General features: G+C 41.3%; 1 protein-coding gene across 11 annotated transcripts in view; it reads left to right on the top strand.

Moving 5' to 3' along the window:
• Positions 1-13069, top strand: part of OBSCN (obscurin, cytoskeletal calmodulin and titin-interacting RhoGEF) — a 745212-nt gene that overhangs the window by 469598 nt on the left and 262545 nt on the right. For all 11 annotated transcript variants that reach the window (XM_029588301.1, XM_029588307.1, XM_029588308.1 and 8 more), the window contains 5 exons: positions 746-821; positions 5397-5521; positions 8016-8213; positions 9205-9255; positions 9346-9444. In XM_029588301.1, the coding sequence (XP_029444161.1) occupies positions 746-821; positions 5397-5521; positions 8016-8213; positions 9205-9255; positions 9346-9444 (549 nt within the window). The remainder of the gene's footprint in view (positions 1-745; positions 822-5396; positions 5522-8015; positions 8214-9204; positions 9256-9345; positions 9445-13069) is intronic.

Here is a 13069-nt window from a genome sequence, read left to right as displayed (position 1 = left end):
GCTATATTCAAAAGCCCGCCTCAGCAGCTCCTCAACCCAGCCTCATTTTTACTTGACTACAATTCTGTGGCTTAAGATTTTAACCACTTAAATTTAGCCATTTAGAGGGGACCATATTTTTTAGCAGGTGGATTTACCCTTGCTAAAACCTGATTTATTATGCTGTTTCTTGCTTTCTATATTATATTAATGATTGTTTATGAGCTGTTAACAATTTGTCCTTGATTGATATATAATTATATCCTTTATATTGCTGTACCTTGTTTTAGGCACATTGCAATAAAGTGAATAATGAAAACTGAAATAAATAAATATAAATACAGTAACTCTTTTGACTATCCAGAACTATACAACACCTTCTCTTTTAACTGCCATTTGGTTGGGCTTCTATATTTACTTATAATGAATAAACCCCTATGGTGGCCACTTGTGTCTATTGGATTACACTATTTTCTTAGATCCCTTTATGATATCTTTATATTTACTGATGATGTAAAAATGTAAGTTTTAGGGACTGCTTATATCACTTCCTTCTCATTTACATTGCCTGGGGAAGGAATCTTAGTTGCACAGAACCCTTGCATTTTAAAATATAAATTAGCCTAATGAAGTTACCTTCTGAAAACTCTGTGTTGGCTTCTGTTGCTCTTACAGTCAGTCAGTACCTCTATGTTAGTGCATGAAGTGGTAGAACAGTTGCAAAGCATGAACAGTCCTTGTAACCCTGTTATTTTGTATTTGACAGTGACCAGTTCTGACTATGACACAGCCGAGGCAACAGAAACATCGTCGTACTTCAGTGCCCAGGGCTATCTGTCCAGGTACAAAATCAGTGGAAGTATAAACATGAAAACTGGAAGTCATGTTGTGCTCATTGTGTTTTTTATTGAGTATCTATATGCCCTCTGTTTTGTTACATATATTTTAAGGCAGACATAAGATGGGTGACCACATTCTCCCTGTCAACTAGGGATGTGCATTCGTTGGTCCATTCATTTCGGCGGTTTGCATATATTTTGCAAATGGAAAGAAGGCGCACAAAACTGATGGTATGTGCGGATATAGGCGGCCACCCACATGTGCGCATACCATCAATTTTGCACACCTTCCTTCCATTCATGAGATATGTGCACACCACTGAAATGAATGAAATGAATGGACCAACAATGCACATCCCTTTGTTTCTATTCTCTTCCCTTATCATTTACCTTGACTGTCATGACATGGAATCTGAGATCTCCAAGCTAGCTCAGATTTAACATGAAGTCTCCTTTGAGGCTGTACCCTTTTGTGCTTGCAAGTTTTTATGTGATCATTTTTACGTGATCATTGAGCCTATCTCCTCAATGATGATCCTGAAGATGGATGTGCATTCATTTGAAATAAAATGGGAATATTTTAACAAAACTTCCCATTTTGTTTCAATTTGTTTTTATAACACAACTAAATAAAAATAAATGAAATTTTGTTTGTTTTCATTTGTGTTGTTTTAAAAGAAATGTCAGCTCCGAGACTTATGAGAGGGGGTTGGGTATCCAAGCTTCTCGGGGATGAGCTGCAATCCAGCTACCCAGGGAAATAATCTGCAAAGTTAAAATAATTACCAGAGCTTTTGTGTTTGGCACAGGATTGATAGATTTTAAAAAAGGGCAGAATATTGACCAGAACTAAAGGAAAAGGGACTGAAAAAGTCACGGCCTTGAAGTACAAGATGGTGCCTGAAGCAAAGATTGTGCTTGAAGGGATGATGAAGGCAAAGATTTGGGAGCTTACCAATGTAGTCTCTATGGCGGTGAAAGAACAGATGTCAAAATTACAGTCGTCGCTGGACTAACTCAATGAAAAAATGAATAATCAGACTACTGTGATCGTGGTGGTCAATCAAAAATTGAGCAGGCACAATCAGCACCTAGGAAGTATCAAGGGCAAGGTGGCACAACTCCAGAAAAGAACAGGCCCTGGAAGAGAAATTAGATGACTTGGAGAACCGCAGTCAGTGGAGTTGCCGGAGATCTTGCAAGGCAAGGCGCTTTTGTGCTGTTGTGAGCAAGGCCTTCCAGAGCTGCTTTGGGTGGCAAAACAGAGCCGCCTTATTTTAGTTGAAAGCGCACATAGATTGTGCTCACAGACTGGGACTGAAAAAAGACCAAGGAAGATAATTGCGAAGTACCTAAACATCACCGATAAAATGAAAATGTTGGCAGCCTACAGGGAAAAAAACAGAACTCAGATATGAGAACAAGAAACTGCTGCTCTTCTCGGATTTCTCTGCTAAGGTGCTTGCCGCAAGGAAGGGGATGATTCCGTAATGTTCCCAGATGTTTAAACAAGGCATAAAGTTTTCATTGCAATTTCCTGTACACATCAGAGTGCATCAAAGAGGCGAATCTCAGATTTTAACAACTAAAGAAGAGGCTAAAGAATTCATGGAGGGATTTTAGAAATATAGAAATGATGGCAGAATAAGGACCAAGTGGTCCATCCAGTCTGCCCAGCAAGCCTACAGCAATATCCCCTGTGCTATACAGGTTACCACCATACTTATCAGTTTCCCAGACCATCAAAGTCAGGGCCCTTGTTGGTTGCTGTCTGATTCCAGGTCCCCATTACCTCTTGCCATTGAAGCAGAGAGCAACGTTGGAGTTGCATCAAAAGTATCAGGCTTATTGGTTAAGGGTAGTAACAGCCGCATCAGCAAGATACCCCCATGCTTATTTCTTTTCCCAGACCGTAACATTTAATGTCCTTGTTGGTGCTGTCTGAATCTAATTCCTCTTTTCCCCCTGCTGTTGAAGCAATGATGGAGTTACATCAACAGTATGAAGGTTTATTGGTTAAGGGTAATAACTGCCACACCAGCAAGTTATCCCCATGCACTTTTTTCTTCATTTCCATACTCTAGTCTTTAAGGATCCACAGTGCTTATCCCATGCCCCTTTGAAATCTTTCACTGTTTTTGTTGTCACCACCTCCTACGGAAGGGCATTCCAGGCATCCATCACCCTCTCCATGAAGAATTATTTCCTGACGTTGGTTCTGAGTCATCCTCCCTGGAGTTTTATTTTGTGACCCTCTAGTTCGACTGATTTCTTTCCAAAAGAAAAGGTTTGTTGTTGATTGTGCATCATTAAAACCTTTCAGGTATCTGAAGGTCTGTATCATATCTCCCCTGCACCTCTTCTCCTCCAGGGTATACATATTTAGGTTCTTCAACTTCTCATAAGTCATTTGATAGAGCCCCCCACCATTTTTGTCGCCTTTCTCCAGACCAAATCCATCCTGTCTCTGTCCCTTTTGAGGAACGGTCTCCAGAACTGAACACAGTACTCCAGGTGAGGCCTCACTGAGGACCTGTACAAGGGGATTATCACCTCCCTTTTCTTACTGGTTATTCCTCTCTATATGCAGCCCAGCATTCTTCTGGCTTTAGCTATTGCCTTGTCACATTGCTTTGCTGTCCTCAGATCGCTAGATATTATCACCCCAAGGTCCCTCTCTTGCTCCGTGCACAACAGCCCTTCATCCCCCATCACATTGTTAGGACCGTTGGTCGCAGATGGCTGCAACTGCTATTACTCATTTCATGCCTCACTGCCCTCTCTCCTCTAGGAAGACTCACTGCTGTGGCTAGCTGCCTCCGACCCTCATGGCTCCATCTCAGGACTCCCTAGGGTGGCGAGGACGGCACTGACTGCCATGTCTCTTCCGGGCCTTTCTAGGCATGCGTGCGCCCCATGACCCTCCTTTAAGGATGCCAGGGCGGGAACCTCAGGGGCGTCTCCCCTCAACGACATCACTAGCCCTGGACTCTTAAGCACCATCGAGGCCTGGCTCTAATCGACTTGGCAATGAGTTCCCTCCTTGCTGAATCCTGCTGTTCTCGCCACGGACGTTGATTCCTGGTTCCTGCCTCCCTTGGCGTGAGACACTCTCGGGTACCCGCTCCTAGGGGGCCCTGCTCCTGTCTCTGGCTATCCGCTCCTTGGAGGGCCCTGCACCTCGGTCGCTGTCTACCTTTCTCCGCTCCTCGGGGCTGCACCAGGATCTACTCTACTCATGAACTTCTACTTCAGTGTAGCTCGCTCTGCGGATAACTGCCGAACTACTCTGCTCGTGAGTCTCTCCTTCGGTGTACCCCGCTCTGCGGACCACTGCTGAACTACTCTACTCGTGAGCTTCTACTTCAGTGTAGCTCGCTCTGCGGACAACTGCCGAACTACTCTCCCGTGAGCTTCCACTTTGGTGTACCCTGCTCTGCGGACCATTGCCGTGCTGCTCTGCTTCATGCAGACCCAGCGCTGGTGTACCTCACTCCGCGGGCCACTGACAACGCTTGTGACTAAGCTGCGCACCCCGTTCCTCGGGTCAGCGCTTATGAACTCGAGACTGTGCGGCGCTTCCCCACTCCTCGGGACAGCGCCTTGCTACTTCTGTTACTACATTCTGCTCCCTGCTCCTCGGGGTAGGAGCAGGGAGCAATCTTTTTTCCTGGTCATGTAATGACACAGTCCACATTCAGATAAATTATAATAAATTCTTAGAGTCCGTGCAAAGAATATGGCAGATGCAGCCAGTAGGGATAGAAGAAATGATGCATGCTTAATAAAGTTACTGGTTCTCAGGACTGCTGTGTCCTCTGCATGGATTCAGCACATTTGATTACTGTGGATAGAAGAAATGGTGCATGCTAAATAAAGCTATGTGCTTGCATCTGCCATATTCTTTGCACGGACTCTACAGAATTTATTATAATTTATCCGAAAGTGGACTGTGTCATTACATGACTAGGAAGAAAGATTGTTAGTATTTTTGAGGCTGTTATATTTGATTGTATGTGACTGTAATTTCAAAAAAAGCTTTGCTTCATTTTTTTTGTAATACAATATTAGTAAATTTGCTTATTAAATTATATTGTTCCTCCATTTTTTGTACTCTTTGACTTGTGAATGTGGTTGGAACTTGAGTATATAAATTGTTTCTGTCACTTTTTTGCATATATATATATCTAGATAGATAGATAGATAGATAGATAGATATATAGGAAAAGAGGACTTATTTTTCAAGAGGGCACTTCTTTCAGAATCATCATGGTCTTCTATAATAAATGGCTTCTGCATCCATTTGCACAACAATATTCCTGCAAAGTATGGTGGTCCCCCTTAAATGGTTTTATGGATATCTTACAGAATCTAACTATATTAAAGCACTTTTATGTTTTATTAATTCCTAATTATCAATATAAGGTATTTTTAAGAATGGGTGCATAAGGATGCATGAAGCAAAGCGAAGTCAGCAGCAATATTAGAACTTTCATGAAAATAGTTGTGGTGTCTATTTTGTTGGTAATGTTGGTCTTTCTTACACCAACATTTGTCTGTAACTTTCTACTTATCCAGCAAAGAGCAGGAGGGAGTAGATTCAACCACTGAGGAAGGACAGTTGCCTCAGATCCTGGAAGAGCTTCGTGATCTTCAGGTGTCACCGGGAACCCCTTTGGCCAAATTCCAGATAAAGGTGAAAGGTACAGAGTAATTATTATTAAGCCATAGAGAGATGACATCTTTGTGAACAGTGAATTTTTACTGAGCTCTAGAACATGTTGTTTGTTGGTCAATTCAAGCTAATAAAATAGAAAAATAATCCATAAAATTAAAAAGGAACAATTTTACACATGGTAAAATAGAATTTAATGAAATTGCATAAAACATAAATAACATTCAAACATTAGGAATTAAAATGAAAATAAATATTCCAGGCATGATCATGTTTCGGCAACGCCTGCATCAGGGGATTTGAGAATACAACATAGGATACAGAAGTGAACAGAAATGTGACACTGTATGATTGACCAAGCAGACTCATGAGGGTGGGAATCTCAAAAGCGCTCCTTGGTTTTACAGGGGCTGCCACATTATCTCTGGTGGAAATCAGTGATGGGAAAAGACAAATCCTCCCACTGGGGAATGTCGGTCAATAGTCAGTCCACTTCTCAATAGGTGATCACCTTCTCCCCACTAATAAAATAGAAAAACGGCATCCAATATATCAAGAAAAACTTGCTAGCAAAACTGGGACAGAGCTCTATAACCACAGCCAACAGTTTGTCTAATTAATAGCGCAGTTTTGTTGAACTTATCCGGCTAACTTTGAAGGTATATTCAATAGTGCAGTCGCACAAACTTTAGGACAGCATGTTGGCTCGACGAGACTTAGCTGGATAAATGATCCAGCTAACAAAACTCCTTCCCAGAATGCCCCTAAGTTATCCAGCTAAATTTTAGATGGAAAATAAGATATCTGGCTAAAATGTATCCAGATAAATGCTCAAATATTCATTTAGCCGCATAATTTCTGAGTTATCCAATTAAAAACTTCTGAATATGCACCTTCTAGTTTCACTAGGCACCTAAATTTGTGAGCTTAAAAGTTGATGGCTACACGGCTGGAGTTAGGACAGGGAAACAAAGTTAGGGGCTTAGCACTGATTTTCAGAACTAGGCACCTAAATTAGGGACATACATTTAGGGAAACGAATAGCAGTCCTAAATTTAGGGATCAACATTTTAAGAACCTAAATATATGAGAATTTTCAGCTGAAAACTTAGGCTCCTAATTTAGGGGTCTAAATTTAGGAGCTAGGCTTTTGTGAATATCAGTCCCATTGTTCTTTTCTCCAGGAATAATATGGCTACTGGAAACGCCTCATTACTCGGTATTGTAGGCTGTTGTATTCTTGAAGCTATGATGTGTTTAGTACTAGCATTTCTAAAATGTCTGACAGTTTCCTATTTTATTCTATCCAGGGTTTATACCATGCTCACATGAATGTATTTACATAGGCAGGGATATTACATATTTTTTAAAAGATTCAGTGCCTGTAACATAAACCCTATGTAGAGAGGCTTAAGGAATGCAGACTATATGCTCTGGAAGAAAGAAGGAAAAGGAGTGTGGGTTATGTACCCAACAGACTTCAATATTAGGGTTTGATTGTTATTGTTTTTTAGAATATGTTTTGTATTTTTGTGTCTTTAGATGGTGCTTTCATTATTTATATACAGTATGTGTATTTTAGTTTGTATGTGTTTTTATGTGGTGATGTATTTAATGTTTATGGATTATGGATTATATGACAGAAGAGGAATTTTATTGTAATATTGTTTTATATATTTCAAACTGGAAATTATTTTATCATGCATATTAACATTATTGTATTTTTATGCTGTTGTAATTTGCTTGGCGCATCAAGGTGGCTTAGCAAGAAAAAAATGCCATTAATTAAAGAAAGTACACAAAGGTAGCATTTTACATTAAAAAATGAGCTCAAGAAGCTGGAAGGAAAAAGGCCTAGAGGAAATGTGATGAGAGAGTAGTTGATATCTGCCCATAGAGGTGGCAGCAGTAACCGAAACAGTGACAGAAGGGAAGAAGGCTTGGGGCACTGATACTCAGAGCGGTGGTTAGGGCAAGGGGGAAGAGATGGCCAGAGATCACCGAAGGTCTGCAGTGACAAAATAGGTTGGGAGAACTGGGCAGACTGGATAGTTTCAGAGGTCCTTGTTTACTGACAATTGCTTTCACCTCTATTCACCCATTGCCAGGTCAGAAAGAAGGTTGTGAGGAATAGCTGTTTGGGAAGGCTGGTGAATTAAAAAAAAAAATCATTATTCAAAGCTGTACTGGAGGCTGTGTGGGAGGCTGAATAGTGACAAACTGTACAATAATGAGCCTATAATGAAACATTAGGGGCCCACCCATCTCTGAGCCGTGACATGCATTAGGTGCCTCATAATCCTGTGCTTGAGCCTGGCTCTCCCTTTATGGACATGCAAGGTCACTCGTGTGATGCCAGTCCCCTATAGAAGAAGTAGAGACACTGCACTGAGCATGCTCAGACCACTAACGAAGGGAAGAAGCTCAGAACACCTGCCCAGACTTCAGCCTCTACCCTAATCCTCATTGGGTGAGGTACTGTGAGTAAGTCACTTTCTTCACTGAGTGTGTGCATCTTTCAGGATACCCATGCCCTCGTGTGTACTGGTTCAAGGATGGCCAGCCTATACGTGCATCTGACAAAATCCTGATGACCGACAAGAAAACACTTCATGCCCTTGAACTTCTGAATGTTTCCAAGGAGGATGCCGGTGAATATTCAGCATACCTGAGTAACGCTTCTGGCTCGGCATACACTTCTGCCAGACTGGTTGTGAAAGGTACATTAAATAACTTGTGTTTACTCTCTGTGTGGGTAGTGGCTCCCTAGCTGTGGGTTGGGACCCAAAGGTTCATCAGGTTTCATGATCATTCCAGAATTCTTGAGCTGCTTCCTAACACTGTCCAAATTTTCCTTTCTGGTCTTCAGCAGTCTGAGACTGGTAGACCTTATTTTCTTAAGCAAAGTGAGGCTACAAGTTTGTGGATGCAATGAGATGAGATTTTTTTTTTTTTAATGGCTACCTTAGCCTACGTTTGATGACCCAGAATTCTATACAGATAGAAAGATAAATAAAGGGTCAGTTTTCACAGCCTGGTCAAGAGGTACATGGGTAAAAACGGGAGCTACTTGGGTTAAATGGCCAAATCCACTTAAGTGGATTTTCATATGCCTAAAAGTACATGCAATAATTTCACTTGCACTTTTAGCAATAGTTAAAGAGGCACCCCAAGAGGAGTAACTTGGTCAGAAGAGAAAACTCTGCATACAATAAAGTTCAAAACATGTGCAAGCATAGCCAACATACGCGCTTTACGCCCTCATCTGAGACAACTTCAGGTGCGCGTGTACTTTTTGGTCCACCTGACAACCCAATCTTCAGAAACAAACTAGACAGGTTCTTTGTGTTTGAATATCAGGTGGCTTTGTGTAGTCTGAAAAGGGCATGCATATTGTGGTTGTTAGGTGCCATATATAAATGTACCCTAAAATGGATATAGATAGATTGATATAGTTTCTAAATATTTTTTAAACTTGCATAAGAAAATTAAAAGAGAACTGTAATGTATGTACAAACAGATACATATATAACATTATATTATTGTGGATACGTATTGAAATGTATGTGTTATTATCTAAAGTGTCTATCTACAGTATCTCCCCAGTGTCACCTGTGTTTTCTCTTTGTCTTATGTACATATTTGTGTTACACTTCTAAAGGCAATTTCTGGAAATCTAGTTCCTCATATTTTTTTACCATTTCTTTGAAGAACCAGGAGAACTGGAAGCTGAGGAGAAGCCCGAAGCAGAAAAACCAAAAGGTGAGAGACAAGGTTGCACATTTCAGTATTACAGAATTCAAGGGATTTGCACTGTGTGCCAATGACATTTATAACCATTCTTGTCTACAGATGCTCCAGAATTGTTGGTTCCTCCCAGGTTCTTGGAAAGATATACAAATAAGAAAGTGGGGAAAGGTGCTAGCATCACCCTGTCTGTGAAAGTTGAAGGTAAAGAGAGAACTTGATTTACACTTTCTCCTGAAACCTCTTCAGTGTCTTATACCTTTCCACGCCGGGGCTACCTCTTGCCTGAATTACTAGCTGCATTTTCGTCCTGCACTGAGGTCTTTCATATTCCTTTTGTCTGTTTCTTGTTCCCTAGCTTTTTGCATCATTTTTTCCCTCTTCCTATCTGACTGTGCTCTGAGAATGATCATATAGAAAAAGCAGGATTTTCCTAACACATCATCACAGCACTTTCCTATAGACATGCCCAAATGCTGATGCAGCATATTGTGACTGAGAGCACCGTGCGCGGTTATCTGCAGTCTTTGCATGGCCACCAGCTGTCTGAGCTCAGTGCTGCTAGCAAGGGGCTTCCATTAATAACAGCCAGCCCATGGTTGTTCCTAAATCTCACAACTGACAGCTCAGATCACTAACTTCTGAGTTGTGTCTACCTCCATATCCCCCCCCCCCCACATATTCTCTTCTCATTTTAAACATAAACTATTATGTCTGTGCTGTCTGTAGATTTCATAGCCCAGCTGTCAACATTTGAAATGCAAACTCTTTAAGACTGATATTCAGTTTCTCATGAATGCCCCACAATGGGCTCATCCAAAATAACAGTCCTACTCCTGACCTCCATCATTTAATGGATATGTGTGAGGTTCCTGGCACATTTCAGTAGCAAAAATAATTCTTATTCATTTACTCCCGCAAAATCTCTGAGTTATAGTACAATCCTAATTATTATATCCCATGAGAAGCAAATATCCCAGATTTTGCAACCTAAGGAGAAATTTTTACCTATTAATTTTTTTGCCATGAATCCTTCTTCACCAGTCCAGTCCGGTCCTTACAGGCGGGTTATTTTCTCCTTCCAGCAGATGGAAGGAGAGCACATTGGCTTATCACATGACATCCTTGCCTCGACATAGAGGTGAGGCAGCACTAAAAGATCCAATATTCTCATGACAAAGCAATGAAATCAGACTACATCACCAATGAACAACAAGGGAAAAAAACCCCCAAAAAATTTGGGGAGGAAATCCTCCTTTCTCTAGGTAGCTGTCCCAAAATGGAAAGAAGCAGGAATAAACCACAAGTAAAAGGACAGAAGGAAGACAACAAGACGGAACCGACCTATGCCCTGGAATATATGAGGCCGAAAGTTAGCCCGACCTAGCTGGATAAGTAGGGACTTAGCCAGTGAATATATAGCTACGTTCAGCAGTCACCAATAAGCCGAGTAAGTATTTATCCGGCTAAGTAGATAGCCAAATATACTGTGGGCGGTTAATGGACATTATGAGGTGGCGCTACTTATTTGGTTAACTTAGCCAGATAAGTGCTGCTATTCAGATTTATCCATTTAACTGGATAAATCAGACCTGCTGTAGAGCAGGTCTAACATAGCCGGTTATGATTTATCCAACTAAGTGGCAATTTCTACAGGGATATTCAGCATCATAGCTATGTTGCTGAATATCACATGGAAGTCAGCCAGATAACTCTTACCTGGCTAACTTACCTAAAAATATTAGGTTTGAATATTGAGGCCTATATAAATACATATATTTTGTACACTGCCTAGATCAAGTATTATCTAACATGTGGTTTATACGAATTTTAAATAAAAAAAACAACTGAAACAGCTTCACAGAAACACAGAGGCCCAACTTCCCGGGAGGATCCTGGACTGATATATCAGGATTCAAGGAAAGAAAATTAACAGGTAAAAATGTCTCCTTCTATTTCATCCTGCTTTACCAGTTCAGTCCAGTCCTTACAGGTGGAATGTACCAAAGCCCCACTATGAAGGGAGGGAGGAAGTAAGAACTGTCCTGAGAACTCCAGCTCCAAAAGCTGTCTCCTCCTTAGTCAAAGCATCAAATCTATAGTGTTTCAGAAAGGAATGCAGGGATGACCACGTCACCACTTTGAAAATATCCTCCAGTACTACTGCAACTGCTTCCGCCCAAGAAGCAGACTGTACGCTAGTAGAATGAGCACGAATAATCTCTGGGGCTTGTCAGCTCTTGAGCAAATACATTGATACAATCATATCTTTGATCCATTTAGCCAAGGTAGCTTTAGAGGCTGCCTCACACTTATGCGATCTTCCAAATAACACAAAGAGTCTATCCATTTTACAGAAATAATTTGTTACCTGTAAATATGGATTAGCACTTGACGAATATCCAGGTATCTGAACGACTTGCTACTGCCACTGCATTCTTCCCTTGAAAAAGGTGGCAAGAAAACAGACTAATTAATATGGAATGTGGACATGACCTTTGGAAGGAAGGAAGGAAGGAACAGGCCGGAAGACAATAAGTGAGATGCAATGATGACAAAGGGGTCTCTACAGGACAAAGTGTGAATATCCAAAATACATCGTGCTGAACACTAGCTACTAGAAACATTGCATTTCATGTAAAGATCCTTTAGAGAAATCAGTTTCAGAGGCTCAAAGGAAAACAATACCAATGCCTTAAGAATGAGATTAAGGTCCCACTGAGGAACCAAAGGTCTAAAAGAAGGCAGCAGTCTTTTTACTCCCCTGAGTAACTGAGAGCTGCTGCTGAAATACCATGGATCTTGCCTCTGTAACAGGAGAATGCCACAACCTGAAACTTCCAAGAATTCAAGGCTAAATCCTTATGGAAAACTTTCTGAAGGAAGGCCAAAATACAAGAAATATCCGAATGTCAATGAAGGGGAAGTCTTATGAGCTTTAAGAAAAGTAGAAATTACAGAGGAAGAATAATCCTTTTCTTTCAAACCTGACCTCTCCAAAGCCAATCCATAAATGAGAGAATGGAAATGAGTATTTCCTCAAGATGGGACCCTGTACCAACAGCCCCTCAGCATCTGGGAGCAGTGAACCAGTGATCTGAAGTCTTACCAGATCTGAGTACCATGGTCTCTGATGCTAATCTGGAGTCGCTAGGATAACATGATAGTTTTCCACCTCAATCCTGTGCAGAAACCTGCTTATCAGAGTCCAAGGAAGGCAGACATAAAGAAGCTTTACTACTGGCCAAAGTTGAACTAAAATGTCCATGCCTTCGGAACCATGCTCCCTGTGATGACTGAAAATCTGACAAACTCTGGCATTTCTGCACGCCGCCATTAGGTCCATTCAAGGCACACCCCCACTTGGACCCTATCTGCTGAAAAAACTTCCTGGCTTAGTTCCCATTCATTGGGGACCAGAAGATTGCTGCTCAGATAATCAGCTTGAACATTCTCCTGTTCAATAAGGTAAGCCTCTGACAGCTGCAGATTCAATTCTGTCCAAGGAAAACGAAGTTTGTCTCTTCTGACACTCTGAAACTTTTGTTGCCACCTTCCTGTTCACATACATCACCGCTGTAGGATTGTCATATAACACTCCAATTGCTTTCCCGCTGATCATGGGAAGAAAATAAAATAGGGCCAATCTGATTACCCTAGTTTCCAGTGTGTTGATGGACCAAGTGACCTCCTCCCAAGTCCATAAGCTCTAGAACACTTGATCCACACAATGAACACCCCAGACTAAGAGACTCACATCTGTCATCACCAAATTCCAGGAGGGAGTTGATAGACTGACCCCTCATGAAAGGTTCTGAAGGACCATCCA

Source organism: Rhinatrema bivittatum, chromosome 2 (genome assembly GCF_901001135.1).
Source record: "Rhinatrema bivittatum chromosome 2, aRhiBiv1.1, whole genome shotgun sequence".
Classification (NCBI taxonomy): domain Eukaryota; kingdom Metazoa; phylum Chordata; class Amphibia; order Gymnophiona; family Rhinatrematidae; genus Rhinatrema; species Rhinatrema bivittatum.
Note: the sequence above shows the minus strand (reverse complement) of the source record. Positions and strands in the feature narration are given on the sequence as shown.